Source organism: Triturus cristatus, chromosome 7 (assembly GCF_964204655.1).
Source record: "Triturus cristatus chromosome 7, aTriCri1.1, whole genome shotgun sequence".
Taxonomy (NCBI): domain Eukaryota; kingdom Metazoa; phylum Chordata; class Amphibia; order Caudata; family Salamandridae; genus Triturus; species Triturus cristatus.
Window position 1 is genome coordinate 548,698,947 of NC_140590.1, and position 24,078 is coordinate 548,723,024.

The 24,078-nt window shown below is 48.6% G+C and overlaps 1 protein-coding gene across 1 annotated transcript in view; it reads right to left on the reverse strand.

Moving 5' to 3' along the window:
• MYO15B (myosin XVB) overlaps nucleotides 1-24,078 on the reverse strand; it is a 1,465,505-nt gene that overhangs the window by 1,371,301 nt on the left and 70,126 nt on the right. Inside the window, exon 7 of the mRNA XM_085614939.1 lies at nucleotides 2,477-2,608. Coding sequence (XP_085471065.1) covers nucleotides 2,477-2,608 — 132 coding nt within the window. The remainder of the gene's footprint in view (nucleotides 1-2,476; nucleotides 2,609-24,078) is intronic.

Sequence of the window (24,078 nt, forward strand, 5' to 3'; positions counted from 1 at the left end):
AGTCTTAGTTTTGGAATATATAAATTTAGAAATGAAATATTCTTTTGGATTTTTTAAAGAATTTGTCAATATGATCTTTGAACATAGTACAGTGATTAATTTGTCTATTTGAAGAAACATATATAAATAGGGTACTATAAAATATGTAAAAGAACGCCAACAAATAAATTTGTTTTTAGGGCATCTTATGTACATAATGCCTCCATTTTTGTATCTTTATATAATTGTATAATCTAAAACAAAAACCTTTTTAAACGTTTGTAAATATGTGTACGTCCGTCAGTTTTAATGAGTGTTATAAAAATGTCTTTTCTATTCTGTTACAGCCCTGAAGAAGTTCCGTTAAAATTTGTCTTTAAAGGAACGAAACGCGTTGGCTGTTGTTGTGTTTTTATCAGCTATGAAATAAAAGTCAAACAAAGAAACAGAAAAACACTTTGGACTCTCTATTTTATGTTCAGTGCACCTCCATTTGTTGTGAATAAATTGTCAGAGATTCTCTTCTGAGGCACCACTAGGTGAATGGTGCTGGAGTTATTGTGCACTAACAGCCAGATAAGGCAGCAGCATTATTAAAAGTGAGGTGCTACTATTTAAGTCCATCACCTTTGGTTGTTTTTGATATCATCGTTTCAACCCAATCCGATCTGCAGCTCATATGTCTCGAACAGGTACGTTTTCACTGTAAAAATTAAGTGGGTCTATGTTGCGTTTTGAGCCGTTTCCTGTCGCGGGCACTAGGCCTACCCACACAAGTGAGGTACCATTTTTATTGGGAGACTTAGGGTAACTCCGAATTGTAGAGCAATTGTTATTACCTATTGACTTTCGATGCATTTCTGCCTTTCAAATGAAAGACAATGTGTAAAAAAGAAGTCACTTTGAAAAATGTCCTATAATTCACATGCTAGTATGGGTACCCACAATTTCGGAGATGTTCAAATAGCTACTGTTTCTAAACTCTATATTTTGTTCCAATTTCAGAAATACATAGTTGTCTTTCATCCCGATCTTTCACCGTATATATTTTCCCAAATGAATTGCTATATACCCGGTACACAATAAAAAACCATTGCAAGACACTGTTCAGTTATCGGCTATGGGTTCGTCAGGTTCTTGGTGAACTTACAAGTCCTATATACCCCCACAACCAGAAAGGTCCAGCAGATGTAACGGTATATTGCTTAAAAATATTGTCATACTTAGAAGTTACAGGTGAAAACGTTGGCACACATGGCTGTTTTTTCAACTAATTTTCAATTTTTTCTATTTTCAACCGTTAGGTTCCATTAAGAAACCTTGAAGGATCTACAAAGATGACCACATGCTGAATTTAGAATTTTGTCTACTTTTCTGAAATGTATAGCTTTCCAGGATCAATTATTGCTTTCATACCCATTTCTACCATTAACTGGAAGACGGTTGAAAGCACAAAAAATAGGCTATGTCCCAGTAAAATACCAAAACTGTGTAAAAAATGTCGGTTTTCTGACAAAATTCTATCAGTCCCTGAAAGCTGGTGATTTCAGCACCACAAACCCTTTGTTGATACCATTTGCAGGGAAAAAAACCAGATGCTTTCATTTGCAGCACTTGTTTCCCATTTTTCAAAAACAAAAAAAATGTTGCTGTATTTTGGCTAATTTCTGGGTCCCCTCCAGGAGAATCCACAAACCCTGGGTACCTTTAGAATCCGCATGATGTGGGAAGAAAAGGACGCAAATATGTCATGGATACCTTATGTGGTCAGAGACAGGGGGCCTACGCTCGAACTACCCCAAACAGCAAAAAAAAAAAAGGCTTAGCACGGGGGGAGGCCTAGCAGCGAAGGGGTTAATGACTGGGGATTTTGTAGAGGAGGGACAATGTTTTGGTGAGTGTAGTTTCTCTTTCCTCTCTTCCTTTTTACCATTTCTGGTTCTGCACCTATTCTGGGGCGGGGGAGGGATATTGCTGTCGGAACATACTTGAGGGAACTGCAGAGATGCTATGTTTTGCCATAAGGACAACTTATTCCATTCCATTCATTCATAGTCTTTATTCGAATTTTAAAAGAAATCCATAAAAGACACAAACATACACAAAAAACACTGTTATCAGAACCTAATAATAAAAATAGATAAAATCATCATTTAAATATCTTAAAATTCCAATTAAACCAAATACAAAGAAAAAACAAAATCAAACAGATCAACAAGCTAAAAATTACAATTTAAGACAAGAATTAAACGTGGCAGAAGACTAATAGAAACATTTTTCTACTTATTTTTTCATGTTTTTAAAATGCATTTCAAAGTAATGCTGCTTAATTTAAGGGAATTTTACTACTAACTATTCATGGGTCCCTGTAGTAGATACTCCCGCAAATTCCCTAAGAGCTCTATGTCTTAATGACCAAGCCCATCCCAAATATTCCATTCTTATATTTGAAACGGTGGTTTATACTTAAAGCCCAATGAACAAGATTTAAGCACACCTGGGGCAAGGCAGTCTGGTCATCAAGTATGCGCAAGATCCCATAAGGTTTCGCACAGATCAGATCCAGACAGGATTCATCGTCTGCCCTTGACAGTGGGATCCAGCTCAGCTGCTCCTGTCTGTACTCCATCTGGGGTGAAAGGAACACACATGGAAAGTTATTGAAGAACAAAAGGGTGATGGCGACCAAGAGGTGAGAAGAGCAGACTGGCATGCATGGACAAGCGTGGAAAGAGGGAATCAGGGCTATAAAAAGGTAAAGGCAGCTGAGGGCAAAAGGGTGAAGGACTAGATGGGGGAAAAGGGCGCATCGTAGAGAATCGAAAATGGGGGTGGGCGAAATGATTAAAAGAGTCAAGGCTAAGGGTAAAAAAAAAAAAAGAGCAAAACTGGGCCGAGAAAGGAAGAAAGAAAACCAAGACTAAGTTCAAAGTGGAATAAAGTGAAAAGCAGGAGATTGAATTGTGGGAGAAAGTACTCTGCACCCAATTCTCTCTAATGAGTTACACATCAATTTAGTGATCTCCTTTGACAACTGTACTTTGATATTCATCTAGAATATGAGACACCTCCTCACCATCTCGGGAATCAAAAAGATAACACAATTACTAACTACCCTCATATAGGACTATTGCAGTTCCTTCCTAAAAACATTTCTCCTCATTCAGACATCTTCAAGTCCTGAGAACTCAGAAGCTTGCCTCATCTCTAACTCTGGTCAATAGGATCAAAATCTGTCCTACCCTGTGTACCTGTCCGCTGTTAATTCTTTTTTTCTTGCACTTTAGTTATACAGTTTTTATTTTTTCATTATGGTCAAAAAGGGTAACAAATTATTATTACAGTTGCTTATAGAGCGCAGCTGACACCCTACGGGTAACCTGGCACTATGTTAAGATGTTAACTGAATGTAAAAAGAGCTATTGCCCCTGCCAGGCGGAATTAGCAGGGAACTAAAGAGCAGGCACAGGGAAAGAGCCAGGTTTTTATCCTTTTTCTGAACTTCAGAATGTTATCTATCTGTCGAATATCCAATGGAAGTTTGTTCCAGAGACGGGGGGCTGCCGTGCAGAAAGCTCTGCCTCCTGATTTAACTTTCTTGACTCTATGCACCCTCACCAGATTTGCTGAAGATGATCGGAGCATCCTTGGGGGAGCATACCAATTAAATTTTTCCTGTAAAGATTTAGGTCCATGTCCGTGTAGGGCCTTAAACAAAATGCATAAGGCGTTAAATTGTATTCTCTGCAAGACTGGCAGCCAATGTAAATCAGAAAGTGCCAAAGAGGCAGAGGAACAACGTGATCGTCCCAGTGCTGTCTTGGCAGCCATGGTCTGTATTCTCTGCAATCTCTCAATCAGATACCGCGGGGAATCCAAAAGCAAAGCATTGCAGTAGTCTAATCTGCAGAGGATAGTACTCCGGACTATCAGTGTCCTGGCCTCCAATGAAAACATCGGAAAGATTTTTCGAAAAGCCCTGATCAGACTGAAACAACTCCCAACTGTCTTGTTGACATGTTTCTCTAGTGTCAATTTGTTATCAAACACGACTCCCAGATTATGCACAGCGTAACTGGGAGCAAATGGGGCACTAGCAGCAGTTGGCCAGAAGTTAGATGGAAATGTAGGGGGAATTCTTCCTACTGTGCAGTATAGGATCTCTGTTTTCTCACAATTAAATTGAAGGGAGTTCTCCCTGAGCCAGGTCGCTATATCCTGTAGACAAGCATGAAAATCTATTAAAGAAACTGATTGCTCGACTTCTAAGGACAGGATAAGCGGAGTATCATCTGCATAATTAACTAAGTTGACATTATGAGATCTTATAATTGTAGGAAGGGGACTCATATAGATATTAAAAAGGATAGGGCTTATTGCCGAACCCTGTGGAACACCATGCAGTATATTAGAAAACTTGGAACGAAAAGGAGGCAGGGCTATTGCTTGTTGTCTGTTGGATAAGTAAGAATGAAGCCACTTAAGGGCAGTGCCCGTCACTCCCACCTCTTCAAGCCTGGACAGAAGAATCTCATGGTTTACCGTATCGAACGCGGCAGACAGGTCGAGAAGAACCAAAATGGCCGACTGTCCCCAGTCTGCTCGCATTCGCAGATCGTCCATAACGGTCACCAGAGCCGTCTCTGTCCCATGGCCAGGGCGAAATCCAAATTGCACCCTATCCAAGTGTTATTTCTTTCTAAAAACTGGGAGAGTGTTTTACTAACCACTCGCTCCAGAATTTTTATTCGATAAGGTAAGAGGGAGATCGGTCTATCGTTCTTCAGACAGGCTGGGTTAAGGGTCACCTTTTTCAGCAAAGGTGTCACCGACGTCTGCTTCAAACAGGTCGGCACAGTACCATTCATCAGGGATTGATTACAAATTTGCCATAGTGCCGGAAACAATTCCGGAGCCAGCCCCTTCCAGATTTTATGTGGCAGAGGGTCCAAAAAAGATCCAGAGGATACTGCCATGGCCATTTTTTCAAAATCCCCTAAAGAAAGCATGTCAAAATGATCCAGGGAGTATAATTTCCCCCTCTCAACTTGACTCACTGAGTGTGATTCCTTGGGCATATACCCTGAGTTTAGGCCAATGACAATGTTACTTACCTTATCCTCAAAGAAGATTGCCAATCTATCATACAGTGCCTGACTGGGCACAATCTTGTTCTTTGCACACTCCGGATTAATCAGAGTGTCTACAATCCTAAATACATCCTTAGTGCTATTTTGTGCCTTCAGGATAGAATTAGCAAAAAACTCTGTTTTAGCTATCGCAATTTCTTTCCTGTACTCCACTATGGCAATCCTCTAGGAGATGTTATCCTTCTCAGTATAGGCTCTGCGCCATTTCCTTTCTGCTTGCTTACAGCCAAGTTTCAAGGTTCTAAGTTTTTCATTAAACCATGGGGCTGACGGTCTGCCAAGTTTTGTATGATTTTTTAATGGGGCGATTTGATCTAGCCTAGTGCTAATATTATTGCAATAAATTGCATAATTCTCCTCCACTGTCTTATTAATGTCGTACTTCTCAGTGGGAACAAACACCGGGAGAACCTTTGCCTTCTTTGTCTCTACTTTGAAATTTCCGATCAATCTTATAATTAGAACGATTTAATCCAAGATTGTACAACTGGAAGATAATCAGATGATGGTCCGACCAACACACTGGTAGGGCTTCAATTGATCCCATTATCTGTTCATTAGAGAACACTAGATCCAGTGTGTGTCCCCTCCCGTGGGTAGATCCCGTAACCCACTGTTGTAGGTTAAGAATTTCACAAGATTGAATAATATTGTGATATCCTGAATCTAATGTTCCATTCGGCCATAGGTTAAAATCCCGTACGACAAGCAGTCTGGAGTGGGACAATGCCAGATTACTCAGGACTTCAATAAATTCTTGTTGAAAGAGGGGACTAGTTGTTCCAGGGGGTCTATAACTGACTAGACCAGTCAGTAATTGTCCCTTGGGCTATTTTATTGAGAAGCCCAAAAGTTCTATCCCCCTCCGGTTCCTCGATATCAAGAGATTGAAAGTCCCAATCATCTTTAAAGCTAATCCCAACCCCACCTCCTCGACCGCCCAAGCGAGGTTTATGGAGGACTTATACCCAGATGGACAAGCCATACTCAGCTCCAGGTCTGAGCTAAGATGTGTCCATGTTTCAGTCATAAACAACACATCCAATTCATGCATTTCCACCAGCAATTGAATCTCCAGATGGTGCTTTGGTAGCGATCTAACATTAAGCAACCCACACCTCAGGCCATCTTTTTTTATGAAATCAAACTTTAGCCCTGCAGTCTCTTCTAGTCTAACCCTGCCTCTCCTGCCTCCTACTACCCCCAACTCAAGCAGCTGTTCTCTTGCATAGATATACCTACTGCCTTCAGCTCCATTTTTACCAATATGGGCAGCATGGCTGGCGCTGTGCGCGGACGGGCACGCCATAGGTGCGCCTTCAGCACGCCCGCTGCGCGGCCACGCCAGCGTGCTGTACTTATGGGTGCGGGGCCAACAACTAGACCGGTGACCTCAACGTGGGCGGGTCCGCTCTAACAGACGGGCACCGCAAGGTCAAAATACCGGTGAGCACAGGGATTAGTATCTTTTTGATTTTACGAGCAGTTCAACAGTTAGAGCCAACACAGTATTACTTTTAAAAAACAAAGTTACTTAAAACGTGCAAAAAGTGAAATAGCAGCAGCAACAAGGATCTCACGCTCTCGTATCAAGCAGCGCTTCACACATCAGTCACCTCAAAACACGCTGCACGGCCACGCCAGCATGCTGTACTTATGGGTGCGGGGCCAACAACTAGACCGGTGACAAATAAAACCAGACACTGGTAATCCCAGGAAGTATTAATCAAAGAAGGTAAAGAAGTGGGGAGATGAGGTAAAGAAGTGGGGAGATGAGAGAAACAAATGGGTTTGTTCAGCAGTCCATCTAGTCGTGGGAGGAAAAGAAAATTGTTGTATTCTAGCTCTCATTTAGGCGATTGTTCCAGACTGTTAGAACTGGGGGAGGAACCATGGCTCAAAGTTCTCATCATACTCAGGAAACTCCCTAGGTTGCTTCAGTGTCTGTGGCGTCATCTTTGGCTAATCAATTTTTCCACAGAGTAAATGAGCCAGATCTTTGCTCTCCATAAACCATGTGGGGGCAAGGCACTTCGCTTCCACAGTGGGCCAGTGCTGTTCTGCCAGATAATAGGAAATGTGTGGTTAGTGTTTCTACCTGTGAATGAACTGGGTACACCCTGTAGTTTCCTGAGTCACACAGCTGTATTAGAGATGGATTGAGTGGTATAATTATGCCCATCATATCCAATATGAGAAAGGCTCAGCAACACAAGTGGTGGTTCTGCAACTACTTCGAGGCCTGACCTGTCCTCGAAGCAATGAGGCCAGTATCCCCTGTCGAAACCGCTGGGCCTGAACCCCTGTGCACCGCGTCGACTTGACATTGCCAAGGCCTGTTGGCTCTGCACTCCAGAGATCTTCTGGCTACAAGAAGCTCCAGAATAGTTTCCTGCCAAGATCAGCATCCTCACCGCATCCTCTGCACCATGGGCTATCATCCTTGGTGATCTGCCAGAGGTCCTCTTGCGACTCAAGTGCCTTCAGCCTGTGAGTCCTCTTGAGGGTCTTCTCCTGCTCCAGTGGGCTCCCCTGACTGCTCGGGCCTGCTTGTGGCGAGTCCTTTGGACTTTGTTGGTCTCAACGTTGCTCCTTTTTCGCTTTCCACGCCTATTGCAGCTGCCAAGGCTTGTTGGTGGACACCGACCCCTTGGTTCTTGATGTGGGACAGCTCGTTCATGGCTCCTGGTCTTCCTGGGCGTTGCCTGATCCCCACAGCTGCAGCGACAAGGTCAACATCAACTCTCCTGAATTATCCGATATTGAAGGGCATTGCTCTTCAGTGCCTCCTGGTCACCTCGGAGTAGCGTAGACTCTGTCCTCTCTGCTTGCAGGTTCTTCACTTCAAGAATCCACCCTTGGATTCCACCGGACACTTGCACAGTTTTCTCTAGCGGCATCTTTCCTGAAGTTCTCCATTGCGGTCTAAAGAGGTTTATGACGTAACTTTGCACCTATGCACCAGGCTTCCCTGGTGTAGGCATCCTGGTTCCTGGGTTATACATGGGTGGGGTGATTCTCCAATCTTCTGTCTTCCACCGGGTTTCTTCAGGGTCCACTGGCAAGGGTCCTTCTCCAAAACAGCAACGGCGACTTCCCTGATGACTTCTTTTGGACATGTGGCTGTATTTCCAATCTGCGCACAGCCTGCGTGGGGTTCCTGGGTACTTACCTCAGGTTGTTTCTGGTGTCCCCAGCTCCTCTGAGTCTCCTGGTCCAAGTCCTGCGTTAGGTCGCAGTTCGCATTCCACTTTTTTGTTTATGGTTTGGTCTCCCCCCAGGAGAGCACTGTATTTTATGCTTACTTACCGATTGAAATTTAAGCATTAGTGTGTATTTGTGGTTATATCTATGGATAGGAGATATACCAATGTGTTCGTGAGTGTTGTGTGATAAATATACATTTTTATATATACACTGATGTTTTTTCCCCGTTTAACCTACACTACATGATTAGATCAGGTAAAACAACCTGTTTAACACTCCTTCTGGATAAGCTTGAAGGCTCCCCTCCATAGCTACCACTTCTAGAGCTTTATATGGTTGTCTAAGACAACTAAAAACACCATAAAGGTTGTCTGGGTTAGTGCAAGGTGCATCGCTTAAATAGGTGTGCACCATATACTAAGCCAGCCTCCTACAATGGTGTGCAGTGGTTGGGAATTAAGCCTGCACTGTTTTACCAGCACATCTAGGTGTGGCTAGATGAAAAACCATCACTAGCATTAGCCACATAAAAAATACTTTTTGTAAGTGTTCAGTTCTACTAAACATATTGGATTGGCTGTCGAGGGTCTAGCACAACCCTCTCTCCAATCTGTGGAAGTTTAGTTTTCACCAGGGTTGGTAGGTGCAACACCACACTACACCTAATTTACCATGTCTTTAGGTGGGCAGGCCAGTGGGACCAAGCCCTCTAAGTACAGGGGTCTGAAGTTCCAGGAACTCAGGCCCTTAGCTGCATCTGGAAGGCTAAAGACTGGTAGTAACACTAACAAAGAGTAACTACTAGAGATGCTGCAGCAGTACGACATTCAGAATACTATAGGGTCAGAAGGGCAGGTCGACTTTGGTATGGGTGGGGCTCAAGAAGAAGCGTCAGGGGTGGCTCACCCCAGTGACCAGAATTCGGAGCATGACCAGGAGTCTGATGACACCACACTGGTGCACTCTGATCCTCCAGGGGATAATCCAGATGGTACATTGAGAGTCCCTAGAGGTAGGTTCCCCTTTATTCCTCCAGGGAGGGTGAAAAGTCATGGAAAGCCTAGGTCCTCCTCTGTCCATTCCAATGCCTCCAACACCTTTATATCGACCTCCATCTCTAGCAAGAGGGAGGACTCATTAGAAAGGGAAAACCCCCTGCTCAAACTTGAGAGAGCCAAGCTCAGGCTCAAGAAGGAGCAGTTGGCTCTAGATAAGGGGACCCTAGAAGTACAAAAGTTTAGGAAGAATTTGGGACTAGGATCCCATGGTGGCAGCACTAGCAAGCCTAGGATCAGGGAATAGTCCTTTGATACTAGGAACCTGAGCAGGATAGTCCCTCCTTACCAGGAGGAGGATGATATCCATAAATGGATCACTGCCTTGGAGAGGGCCTGTAAAGTACAGAAGGTTGCTCAGCGACAGTCGGCAGCTATCCTGTGGCTCTACTTTGCTAAGAAAGGTAGAGACAAACTCCTCACTGTCAAGGAGGAAGACGCTGACAACTACACAGTCTGGAAGAGTGCCCTCATAATACAAGGTTAAGTTTAGGGACAGACAGTAGGTACACATCCAAAACTTAGTTGATTTTGTAGATCGTGTTAAGGCTCTGGAAGGCTGGCTTCATGGAAGTTATGTGCATGACTGAGGGACTGTACAATTTATTGATGCGGGAGCACATCCGTAATAAATGCCCTAATAAGAAGCTGCACCAGTACCTGGTGGAATCTGATCTGACCGCTCTAAAAGAATTGGGAAAGAAGGCAGACAAATGAGTCTGTACCAGGGTCAAGCAGAAAAACAATGGTGGTGGTGGTGGTTACCAGAAGAAGCAAGATTCTTATAATGCCCAAGAAAAGGATGGGGAGAAAGGTAAAGACAATAAGGAGTCTTCCCAAGGTCCCCAAAAACCTTTCTCTGCTGGTGGGTCCCAAACCTCTTCTTCTGAGAAGAGACCTTGGTATGACCTGTGTAAGGAGAAAGGCCATAGAGCAAGGGATGCCAATTGCTCTAAAGCGAACAGCAAATAAACTACTACTACTACACCTAAGGCAACCAGCACCCCTAACATTACACGTTATTAGTAGGGTTAACTTTGGGTTCTGGCCTAGTCAGAACACCCACTGGCTGTCCTGGTCTGTGACAGTGGCATGGAACTTGCCACTTTACTTGTAAGTCACACTAACACTGGCAAGAACAGGCAACAGCCTCTTATCGATGGTCAAGAAGCTGTGGCATAAAGGGACACAGGGGCCAGTGTCACCATGGTGATAGAGAAACTTGTTTCTCCTTATCAGATCATAGTTAGTCAACTTTACCAAGTCACCAATGCAAGCAATGTCAGGACTGATCATTGATTGGCAGTTGCAAATCTCAGCTGGGGAGGGGTAACTGCCCCTTAAAGAGTTGTAGTTTCCCCAGACCTACCTGTGGACATTCTGTTGGGCAATGATTTAGAAATTTCAGCCTGGCCTGAAGTGGAGTTCATGACATGCAGAGGTGATGGGAATGTCTGCCAGTGCATTTGCTGTTATCAGGGCTCAGGCCAAACCATTAAGCACCGAGGGAGCTCTGGATCCTGGAAGAATGGAACAGTTCGCTCCTAAGAGAAGGATGCAGGAAGGGCAAGAAATTATCCTCGTCTCAGAATCCAAGCGGGGATCAGTCTCCTGAGGGAGATGACCTTCGCGCCCGTGAGGGAACTGTCCCAGAAGAACTTGGGCCTGACACAACAGAGTTCTTAGGGGCAGGGGGTCTTCCAGGGCAGTCTTGAGTCTGGAGCAGAAATCCTGCCCCTCTCATGAACAGCAAGCTGCTGCTGAGGAGGCAGGGAACGTCAGTGGGTCACACAGGATCTATTGGGAAGATGGGCATCTGTTTTCTAAGTGTAGAGACCCCAAGCCTGGTGCCACCAGGAGGTTAGTTATACCTCAGAAATTGAGGGATTTTCTGTTGGTATCTTGCACATGACATTCCCCTTGCAGGACATATTGGGCAAAGCAAGACCTGGGAAAGGCTTGTCCCTCACTTTCACTGGCCCCAAATGTCTGAAGATACGAAGGAGGTTTGTCGCTCCTGTGTCACTTGCCAAGCCAGTGGTAAGTCAGGTGGCTCTACAAAGGCCCCCTTAATAACACTTCCAGTGGTTCACTTTCAGAGGGCAGGGCTAGACATTGATGGTCCCTTAAACCTCCAACAGCATCTGGACACAGTTACATACTAGTGGTGGTGGACCATGCCACTAGGTATCCAGAGGCTAATTACCTTAGGACCACTACAGTTACTGTGGTGGCTAGGACCCTTGTGGGAGTCATTTCCAGAGTGGGGTTTCCTAAGGCATTCTTGTCAGACAGAGATACAAAGGACATGTCTAGATATATCACTGCAATGTGGAAATAGTGTGGTGTAAACTACAAGTTTACCAAACCCTATCATCCACTGTTCAATGGGCTTATTGAATGGTGTAGCAAGACCCTAAAGGGTATGATCATGGGACTTCCAGAAAAGCTCAAGCAAAAATGTGATTTCTTACTACCCTGCCTTCTCTTTGCCTACAGAGAGGTTCCTCAGAAGAGAGTGGGTTACAGCCCATTTGGACTTCTGTTTGGACATCTAGTTAGGGGTCCAATGTGTTTGGTTAAGGAGGCATGGGAGCAACCTCTCAAATCTCCTAAACAGGACATTGTGGACTAGGTCCTTGGCCTGTGTTCACATATGGCTGAGTACATAAAGAAGGCCAGCAAAAGCCTGGAGGCCAGCCAGGAGCTTGAGAAAGCTTTGCATGACCAAAAGGCTGTACTGGCTGTTTACCAGCCAGGACAGAAAGTGTGGGTGTTGGAGTCTGTGGCCCCAGTAGCTATTCAAGACAAGTGGAATGGCCCCCCACACCACCCTTGAGAAAAAAATATAAGGTCACCTACTTGGTTGACCTAGGTACACCAAGAAGTTCTCAGAGTCCTTCATGTGAACCGCCTAAAGCCTTTTATTTACAGGGCTGACATGAGCTTGCTCATGGCAAGTGATAATGGACAGGAGAAAGAGAGTGTCCCTCTCCCTGATCTCCTCTCTCAGGACCCTGTTGAAGCGTCAGTACATGGAGTAGCCTCGGCAGGCAGCCTCACTGACCAGCAGCAAGCTGGTTGTAGGCAAGTCCTCAACCCGTTTCCCTATTTGTTCTCTCTGTCTCTTAGTCAAACCACCTGGTGTACCCATGAAGTGGACACAGGTGGCAGTCTGCCTGTCAAGAGTAAAATCTGCAGACAGCCTGACCATGTCAGAGACTGCATCAGGACTGAGATCCAGAAGATGCTGGAGTGGGGGCGTCATTTAACTTTTGGATAGCTTCTGGGTTAGTCCTATAGTCCTTGTGCCAAAACCTCACCCTCAAGTTGGTAAGCGAGAGATGAGGTTTTGTGTAGACTATAGAGGTCTCAATGCAGTCATGAGGACTGATGCCCATTTAATTACCAAGGTGGATGAGCTGATTGATACTCTGGCCTCTGCCAAGTATCTCAGTAAATTCGACCTGAGAGCTGGTTACTGGCATATCAGATTCTCAGAGGATGCCAAACCATAAACGGCATTTTCAATCCCTATTGGGTATTATCAATTTATTGTGATGCCTTTTGGTTTGAAGAATGTACCTGCCACATTTTAGAGGTTGGTTAAAAGAGTCTTAAGCAGTCTGGAAGCCTATAGTGCAGCATATCTAGATGATATCGCTGTCCTTACCTCCACCTGGGAGGATCACCTGGTCAACTCGGGAATGTTTGAGGCCCTGCAGAAGGCAGCCCTCACTATCATGACCACAAAGTGCCAGATAGGGCAGAGCAAGGTTGTCTACATAGGCCACCTTGTAGGTGGAGGCCAGGTTCCGCCATTGGAGAGCAAAATCTAGACCATAATGGACTGGGTTGCTCCCACTACCTAGACTCAGGTCAGAGTTTTCTTGCATCTGACTGGGTACTAAAGGAGGTTTGTTGAGGGCTATGGATCCATAGTGACCCCACTTAATGATCTTGCCTCCAAAAGAATGCCTAAGAAAATTCAGTGAACAGTTAGCTGTCAGAAGGCATTTGATTACCTGTAACAGGCCATGTGCTCTGCTCCCATTCTGCAAAGTCCTGATTACTTCAAAACCTTCATTGTCCAAACTAATGCTTTTGGGATAGGGGTAGGTGCAGTTCTATCACAACCTAAAACAGATGGCCAGGACAACCAGTAGCTTTTATGAGCAGAAGGTTGAACCCCAGAGAGAAGCGTTGGTCAGCTTTTAAAAGGGAGGCCTTTGCTATGGTCTGGGTCTTGAAGTTGAGGCCAAGCCCGTTTCGTACTCACTTTATTGTTCAGACAGACCATAAGCCCTTCTTATGGCAAAAACAAATGAAGGGTGAAAATCCCAAACTTTTGGGGTGGTCCATTTCCCTACAGGGGATAGACTTTTCTGTGGAACACAGAACTGGGAGTAACCATGCCAACGCAAATGGACTCTCCAGATATTTCCAATGATGACACAACTGGGCAAGGTTAGTCTCATCTCCTTTCGTTTGGGGGGGTGTGGGGGTTGGGTAGGAAAGTAGGATCTGCTTTCATGGTTACCGCCAAGTAATGGGGTCAGTATTTTTTGTTCACTTGTCTGACTGGGATCCTGCTAAACAGGACCCCAGTCACTGCTTCCTCCCTAAATTGACATGGTAATTACTCCTGTAGCTCCACAATTGGCTACTGGTGTACCATTATAAGTCCCTAGTATATGGGACTGAGGTTCTTTGGGCATAGGTACACCAGCGGTCATCCATGGGTTGCAGCATGCACTATGCCACCCATGAGAAACTACTCAGACTGACTACAGGCCTGCCACTGCAGCCTGTGTAAGCTGGTGCTAGCACCATTTACAACAGATATAGGTTTTCTTAGATTGGAGGTCACAAAACTTAAAACCTATAAGTCAGCCATAAGGTAGGCCTTTCAATCCTGTAGGCAAGGTGCTGGGTTATAAGTGTGAGGGTGCCCCTGCATGAGCAGGACACCCCTACAAACCCCGGAGTATATTCACCAGGCTTTGCAAGTACGGCCAGCCATTTTTAAAACCTATAGTGGCCAGCCGTCATTACGCAATGGCTAACTATGTAGTGGCTGTGCCTAAACTGGGCATGTTTGGCATCAAACATGTTGGAATCATACCCCAGCACCGTTGCCGGTGTTGGAGGTAAGATTCCATGCACAGGGGAGCTCCTCTAGGTAGTACTCCCAGTAACAGCCTTTCAGGGTCTGGCAGCAAGCTACTGCCAACCACAGACACAATTCTGTCCTCCTGCTGCTGAACTCGAGCAGGGGGGTAGAACAATAGGTTTCCTGTCACAGGGAGGTGTGACCACCTCCCAGACAGGACTTAGTGTATTGGGCTAGGGTGAGGGCGCTTGCCAGCACCACCAGACTTCTTTGAAGGGCACATTAGGTGCCATCCTTGCATACTATGGCTTGAGCCAGTTCAGGGAGCCCTTGGATCCCGCTCTGGTGCGAAACTGTACAAAGCACATGGGAGTATCCTTCCCTCTGTCCAGCTTCTTCTCTGGGAGGGACCCCTGAGTCGTCCTAACCCCTTTCTTAGGGTAAGGGCTTTCCTGGGGGTGGGTCCTCCGATTCACCATGGGACAAGACTCAAGCCTGAAACCACGTCACTCTTCGACCTTCTGCACACTTGGACTTTGCCTGAAACTGAGACTGCATCACAGAAAACTCCTGCTGCTCCTAGTCTCGCTGTTCTGCACGTCTTCTTTGTTGTCTGTGCCTCTTCTAGGATCTTCACTAGACCTGTGATCATCGAGGACACCCAAAGTGTTCTCCCTTGGAGTGAAGGAGTCACTCCTCTGCAGGCACCACAACAAAGTTGACCAGTCTGCTGCTCCTGACTTCACAGACTTCGAAAGGCTCAGCAACACAGGTGGTGGTTCTGCAACTCCCTCGAGGCCGGACCTGTCCTCTGCAATTCTGAGGCCAGTATCCGTTGTCAGAACCACTGGAACTGAACCCCTGTGCACCACGTTGACCTGCTGTTGCCAAGCTTTGTTGGCTGTGCACTCCAGAGATCTTCGGGCTACAAGAAGCTTCAGCCGCCAGCATCTCTTCCTGCCAAGATCAGCGTCCTCACCTCATCCTCTACACCGTTGGCCTTCATCCTTGGTGAGCTGCTCGAAGTCCTCTTGTGACTAATGTGTCTTCAGCCTGTGGGTCCTCTTGAGGGTCTTCTCCTGCTCCAGTGGTCACCCCTGCTTGCTCAAGGCCTGTCCTGACTCTTCTGCTTGCGGTGAGTGTAGGAAGGTGAATATCTGACTATGGTTACCCCCAACTTTTTGCCTGGTGTCTAGCTGGTTTTTCGACTTAATTGGCCTGAGATCCTGCCATTCAGGGTCTCAGGCTGTCTGCTCTCTCTTTAAAATGGACTCCATGTACCCTAGGTACATACCCAATTGGTAAGGATCACCTTATTGGACCCTGTACAGTGTACCCTAGGTACCCAGGGCATAGGTGTACCCTAGGCCTCCCAGGGGTTGCAGCATGTATTATGCCACCCCTGGTCTGGCCTTCCAATCAGACACAACTGGCTGATCACTCAGCTGGGGCAAGGTCGTGTAATCACCCCTTGCTTACCTATATCTACCCTTAAAATAGACACATGTGTACCTGTGAGCCACTCCTATGGCAGGCCTTAATAATCCTGGAGGCAGAGTGCTTGGTAACATGTGAGATGGGGCTCTAGCATGAGCTGAGCCTGTCTGCAGCTTTCGGAACCATGTCCTTATAGCTGTTCTATGATATAGCCTACCATATACTCTTAAAGTACCTTATAATCTTAAACGGTTATGGTAACTATGGTTTGGCTTTATCAAAACATGTCGTGTAAGGTGTCTAACACTTTGGACTAATACCCCCATACCATTTCTGGTGATGAGGATATTATTCCTCCCTTCTAGAGGGAGAGACATGTTAAAATCCTACTTTGCTGTTTAACTCTGACCAAAGCCTCAGCATCACAAAATGGATGCTGCTGCCACAGACACGAGTCTGACCTCATGCTGCTGGGAGCCCTCCCAGCCAGGGAGGCCTGGACAATAGGTTTCCTGCTTGGGGAGGTGCTAGCACCTCCCCAGACAGACTTTAGTGTATTGGGGCAGGGAGGGCTGAAAGGAATGAGACATGCCTGGGGCACCATGCATAGTCCAGTTCAAACCGGTGCTGGGGCACTCCAGCCCCAGCTCTGGCGCGAAACTGGACAAAGGAAAGGGGGTGTAGCCACTCCCCTTCATGGTCCCACCCATAGGAGGGACCTTGCAGGTAGCTCAGCCCACTAGCCCAGTATATTAGTAGCTAGCTGAGCCCTGCTAAATTAGATTAACCTGAATCTGCAACTTGAACAGAAACTCTGGACCTTCGACATTCGACCTCAGGAAGAAGACTGAAGAAATCTCCCTTGTGGCCAAGGAGAGACCACCCTGGGCAACCAGGCACCATCCAGCGACCGCTGCTTGCTTTGCGACTGATCCTACGAGGGACGACTGCAGAGACTGACCAGCGCCGAGACTTCCAGACACCTCTGAACCAGATCCACATCTCCAGCGAAGCGGAGACTCGTGGAGGAGACAAGGGACGTGGGACCGGCGACTTGGGAAAAGTGGCTAATAACTGACTAGCGCGACTTCCGAGGCTCCCTCGAAGCTGTGCTTGGGGAATTGAGAAGCCCCACTCCCGAGCACCATCTGCAAAGAAGACCAGCTCCCCACACTTCACGTGTTCTGCGTGGGGCCCTTCTGCACCTGAGTTGCTCGACGTGTTGTCCGGTTGCTGGCCCGCTGGCTAGTAGCCTCTGCGACGACGAACCTTTACTTTCATCTTGCTGGTCCGGCTCCCCCAGACTGGCACCCGCTCCTCTGTGAAAGAGAAGCACCCCAGACCTTCCTGGTCTGCACCAGAAGCAAGTCCTCCATCCTGCGTGGGTTCCGCTTGCCAAGGCTTGTTGGGTCCTGACTCGACTTCGACGCCGCCGACAGCAAGAGCCTTCGTGGGACAGCTCACCTCCTGGTCCTGGTCGTCCTCGACGTATCCTGGTACCTGTGGCTGCTGCGACAAGCTTCACCTCTTCACCTGCATCTTCACGACATCGCCAGGTTCCTTCCTGGTTCCTTCCCGGCTCCTGGCTGGTGACCTAGACTCTGTCCCTTCTGCTTGCAGGTTCCTTCCTTCTTGATCCCCACCTTGGGATCCACCGGACACTCTTCACTGACTGCCTGTCAGCAACTTTCCTTCAGGCATCCATAGAAGTCCACGACGAAACCCGATGCAAGTTCACACCTATGCACCCGTGGGCTAGGTAACTGGAGTACTTCGGTGCTCACAAGGGTATTGACTATCCTAGGGTCTAGTTTGCGAGTCTCGACTTTCTAGATATACCAGAAGTGTCCTAAAACTGTTAATTTCTAACTGCTAGTAATTCTATCGACTTTTACGCATTACGCGTGAGTGTTTCCACTCTGCACCTATATCCCGTGGGCCTCCCACATCCTAACCTTTGGTAGTATAATGTAGCCCCAGCGATTGCCTAGGCCTATCCTGTGTTCGTGACAGTGGTCCTTATACCACTTACTTAGCATATGATTTGCGTGGCCCCTAGGGCCTAACTGTATTACTTACCTGTGTGACTTAATGTATGCTTAAATAAGACTGTGTTGTACTTACCTTGAATCTCATAAAGAGTGCTGAGGGTTTGACTAGAATAAATACATTCTATTTTTATATATATCTGTTGTGGTGTCCTTTCATTTGGTATTCAAGAGATTACATATGGTATAACAGCTGGCTTCACATGCCATTCAGAGTTTAGCCTACGACTGCTCTTGTCCATGCTACCACTAGGATAGCTGGTCTATAAGGTTGACTTTACAACCAATCACCATAAGGGTTGTTTGGACTGATACAAGGTGTACACTAGAATTAGTGACATCATATATCAGGCCAACTTCTCACAGTGAGTCCCTTGGACCTTGCTGGTCCCAACGTTGCTCCTTCACTTTCCACGCCTGTTGCATCTGTCAAGGCTTGTTGGTGCTCCCACCGGACACCGACCCCCTGGTTCTTGACTTCTGACATGGGACAGCTCGTGCACGGCACCTACTCTTCCTCAGCGTCGCCTGGTCCCCACAGCTGCAGCGACAAGGTCCCCGCCAACTCTCCTGAACCATCTGACATGGGTGCACATTGCTCTTCTGTGCCTCCTGGTCTCCCCTGAGTGGCTTAGACTTTTCCCCTCTGCTTGCAGGTGCTTCACTTCAATAATCCACCCTTGAATTCCACCAAACTCTTGCACAGTCTTCTCTAGCGGCATCTTTCCTGAAGTCCTCCATTGTGGTCTACGGTGGTTTCCGACGTCACCGATTCTTTGCATCCCGCTTCCCTGGTGCAGAAATCCAGGTTCCTGGGGTATCTCCTGGTAGGAGATATACCAATGTGTTAGTGAGTTGTGTAACAAATAGACATATGTTTATATATATATACTGTGTGGTTCTTTTTTGTTTAACCCCTTCGATGCGCATGACGGAGCGGTTCCGTCATGCGCATCGGTTGCACTGTGCGGATGACGGAACCGCTCCGTCATGGCCCCGCCCGCGCACGAACCCTTCAGCACAGCGTGGTAATCCGCGCCGCGCTGAAGGGGTTAACCTACACTACATGATTAGATCTGGTAAAACTAGCTGCTTAACACTCCTGAATAAGCCTGAAGGCTGCTCTCCACAGCTACCACTTAGAGAGCTTTTTAAGGTTGGTTGTCGAAGACTACTAATATCATCATAAAGATTGTCTGGGTTGGTGCAAGGTGCATCACTTAAATAGATGTGCACCTTATAATAAGCCAGCCTCCTACATGGTCATATTATGTATAGATGGTTTATTGTTTCTCTTATAGGTGAGGGGTGCAATGGCAAATATTAGGGGGGGACAAGGGGCATGCCTGTCTAGATCCCATCGTAAGCTGGAGGCTAAACAACTGTTCATTCTTATGTTTTATCCAAGCTAAAAGGTGCACATACATCACCATGATAAGCAAGGACATGACAGGATGAATAGGAGTTTTATAATAACAAATCTGTGAACGCCCTCAAAATATCTTGAATGCATTAGTGTTTTACAGTTTCTACATATAATTACATGTTTGCAGGTCCTTCAATTTAAATGCTAAATTATAGTCTGCATGGCCTCCATCCTCAGAATAACTTTGGCCGGTGAACAACATTTTTTGGGCTGTTTACCTAATTAAGAGGTGCTCCAGTTCCCTTGAAAGTACTGGTTTGACACACTTGCTGCTCTAGAGCTGGGATTCTTGTTCCTGCTTCTCTTCTTTTGCAAGTTTTTGGATTGTGGACATATGCGAAATCAGCTTGTCTCTCAAAACTGCCTTTACCGCATCTCAAACGGTCTCAGGTGGAGTTCACCTGTGCTGTTCTCTTGAAAATAACGGTGGATAGTGGCAGCTATTGTGGCCCGAAGGATGATGTCCCTAAGAGCGATCTTCTTTAAATACTGTGATCTGGGGGCGGAGCCAAGATGGCGGAGTGAGCAGACGTCCTGCTCGTGGGCTCCCGCTGCGGATCTGCAAAGCACCGGCCCGTAGGCCATCAATGGCACCGACGACACTTGTGTTACAGCTACTAGAGCCCTGGAACCAGGAGAGCTCGCCGTGGTGGTTGGAGCGGCGGCCGAAGCCTGTTCTCGGCGAGAGGGCGGGGCGATCGGTGCAGCGGCGCGCCCGGGCCACGCCGGAGTGGCCGGAGTCCAGTGTCGCAACGACAGCCAGCTGAGCTGGGGCCGGGCCCTCTGTCACCCAGAGGCAGCGGCGAGTGGGAACCCCTGGGGGCAGCAGCGACGACCGAGCTGGCAAGAGGTGGAGGCGGAGCACAAAGCGGCGCCGCGATCGGGCCTGGCCCGCCATATTGGGAGAGCAGTGAGATGTGCTGGGGCCGGCACGGCGGGGCCTGGGGGCCGGCGGTGTGCCGCGAGGATACGCCCGGGGCCTGAGGTGCCGGCGAGAGCGTGCTGGGCTGGGAGCAGAGTGCCTTGCAGTGCGGTGAGTGAATAAGCGAGGAGCGGAGGCGGAGTCTGGAGCGGAGCCGCGACAGGGAGCAGCCCGCCACCTTTGAGGAGCTGCGCTGAGGACGGGACGTCTTGGCTACCGACTGGAGATTTGCCGCTGCCGAAATAGGCGGCACAGTGGATGGGAAGACGGCGATTGCCGCGCTGATGCGCCCGGGGCCGGGTGTGCCGGTGAGAACGTGAAGAGCCCAGGGGCCGGGTCCCCTCCCATGCGGTGGCGGCGAGTGAGCAGGTGAGGAGCAGCGGCAGAGTCTGGAGCAGCCCGCCATCTCTGCAGCCGGGGCGTCGGCGGTGGGGGGCTTGCTGCGTGCGTTCCCCTCCCCCCCGGTGGCTGGGCCACCAACTGGAGATTGATCGCAACCTGAGAGGGGCCTTTGCTATTTGGGGCCCGGGAATCGGCAGCTGAGTGGCTGGGAAGCCGGCGGATCATCGGGAGCGGAGAGCTGTGGCTGCGCTGGGGGGGGTGTGGGGGGGGGAGGAGTAGCCTCGTGTGCCTTGAGGACAGAGGTGGTGACGGCTGACGGCGCAATCGCCGCCGGTAGAGGAAAGGACACTGGCCTGCCTGGAATGACAGGGAGGCCCACTCCCTGACCTGCAACACTGATGCTGAAGAAGGGCAACGGTTCTGCCCCTGAAGGAGCGGGCGGTCGGCCCGAGTTGTGTGGCCCGAGTGCAAGATACCAGGGGCAGTAGCGTTTCTGGCGAGAGCGGTCCATCGGAGAGGCCTGCTGGGAAGTTGGAGACCCTGAGTTTCGCGCCCTCTGTTAGAGATTCCTTTGGGACCTGTCGCCTCACGGAGAGTTGGTGGGGGGGGGGGGGATAGGAATCTTGCACAAAGCTCTTCTGGCCCATTGAGAGGCGCCATGTCCAACCCCAGGAAGCGGCAAGACAAGACCCTTAAAGACCTGTTCTCCAAGACATCAACCGGACAGATGGCCTCTGGTATGGAGGCGGGTGCCCGACAAGGCTCGACGGGGACCAGGGTTGCGGAACCCATCACCAAGGCATTCCTGGAGTCGATGTTTTCCGCGTTGCGGGACGACATCCACACGCTTAAGCAAGAGTTCACGTCCGAACTTAAAGAGGTCCGTCACGACATGGATGGCATTGGAGAGCGCGTTGGTGACCCGGAGGGTAAGAGTGACGGAAGGGACATAGAGATAGCGACCTTCCAACAGGAGATCATCAGACTTCATGATCAACAGGTTGATCTCCAGATCCACCTTGAAGACCTGGAAAACCGCTCCCGTCGCCACAACATTCGGATCAGGGGGGTTACAATAGATGAAGCCTCGAGAGACCTTTTTATCTACACGAGGGAACTTTTCAACCACATCCTAGGGCGACCTCTGGAAACGCACAGGGTGGGCCCTCCCAGAGCGCCAACGGCTCCCCCATCGGACATTCTAGTATGCGTGCAGGATTATCGCACCAAGGAACTGATACTGCAAAAAGCACGTCAATTGCACCCCCTCCAGTTCCGTGATCAAAGAACGGTGTTGTACCAAGACTTATCTGCTCTCACGCTGCAGAAAAGGCGCCTCTTCAAGCCCATTACTGCGCACCTGCAGCAACTCAACATTCCCTATAGCTGGGGCCACCCCTTTCGCTTGGTATTCCGTAAGGATGACAAACTGTACCAGTTGCGCTCTCTGTCCGAGGCCAGAAAACTATTAGGGGTGGACCTCCTGGAGGGGGGGGGGAACGGACTCCAAGACTGGATCGGAAGACACCAGGCCTCGCTGGCGGCAGCAGGGTTGTAAACGCCGTCTCAGGAAACCACCGGCTGCGGAGATCACGAAGGGCCGACAATCGGCGCTGGAGGCGGTGTCCGCGGACCTCTCTGGTTCGACTCTTGGCTGAACTTGAACGCTATGCTGTTCCGAGTGTTTTCGTCTCCAATGTTCAGATCCTTGGCGGGAGAGGGGCTTCCTTTCACTGTTGGTGGATTTACCCCAATGACTTTTCACCGATCACCGACGAGTGATGGACTACATGTTCTCAATCATTATGGTCGACAGTTCCTTTTTTGGGGGTTTTTTGGGGGGAGGGCTGGGGAGGGACTTTAGTGCTTCACGTCCACCTTCCCTTTGAGGTTCGTACGACCCCCTGTGACCGCGCTTTCCTGGTCCGCCTGCGCACCAGACAAACCGGTGCCGCGCCACTCGACTCACCCCTATTGCAGGATCCCCCATCTACCACATATCATGCCTCCTACCTCACTTAAGATCTTGACCCTAAATGTACGGGGTCTTAACAATCCAGTAAAGCGCAGGGCGGTCCTATAATGCCTAGAGAATTCACAAGCAGATCTTTGCCTTCTGCAGGAAACCCATCTCCTGCTACGCGATTGTCACCGGCTGAGATCCCAGAAGTTTCCCACTCAGTTCTTCTCTTCTGGGCCTACTAAGACAGCGCGGGTGGCGATCCTGGTGGCTCAGAGGTTTCGGGGCGAGGTCTTGCACAAGGTGGCCGAGATTAAGGGACGGCTGTTGACGTATCGCTTTGCACTGGGGGGAATGACGTTCACTATCAGTTCCCTGTACGCTCCAAATGAGGGACCGGAGCGATTCTTACACTCCGCCCTCACAGAGGCTACGGCTACACCTGATCGCAATATCATTTTAGGGGGCGACCTCAACCTGGTTTTTGATAATGTTCAGGACAGATCCAATCAGCGCACTCACCAGGCGGGGGCACTTTCTGCGGAGGGACTTGCGCGACTGCAGGACCTGGGGCTATGGGACCTCTGGCGCAGCCTTCATCCTAGAGATAGGGAATACTCCTTTTATTCCAATGCACACAAGACCTATGCTAGATTGGACCATTTCCTAGTAACAGCTCCGGTACGAGTGCTCACGACCGCGGTCGACATTGGGGTGGCCTCTTTGTCAGACCATGCTCCGGTACTGGCAACCCTCACCCTTCCACCCATGTCGCAACCGGTCAGAGTGTGGCGCCTTAGGGACGCCCTTCTGTACCGGGAGGACGTGGTTAAACGCATCCAGCACTCCATTCACGACTATCTTACACACAACGCAAACTCGGACATCACGCTCGCTACACAATGGGCTGCTCTGAAGGCGGTTATTAGGGGGGAGTTCATCTCGATTGCAGCGGCAGACAATAGGGAACGAGGGTGCAAAAGGGAACAGCTCACGCAGCAGGTCCGCGAGCTAGAACGGAGGCACCAGCGGACCGGAGCCCCAAGAGTGTGGCGGCAATTTAAAGCCGCTCGCCAACAGTTATCGGCGCTTGACCAGGATATGGCAGAATATGCAGCGCTGAGGCTGCGGCATGCTTATTATGCGGGGGGGGGACAGGTGTGGAGGCCTCCTAGCACATAAACTGAGAGAAGAGGACGGCACATGCGCTACGGATTATGGGGCTATATCAGAGACGTTCCGGGATTTCTACGCCACTCTTTATGCGGGGGCCCCTTTGGAGCGCTCTGCTGGGGCGGCATTTTTAGATTCTGTCACCTTGCCTGTTTTGACCGCGGCACAGGCCGAGCACCTCGACAGAGCCATTCAATTGGAGGAGGTCGTAACTGCCATATCTCGTCTTAAGCTGGGGAAGGCCCCCGGTCCGGACGGCTTTCCCG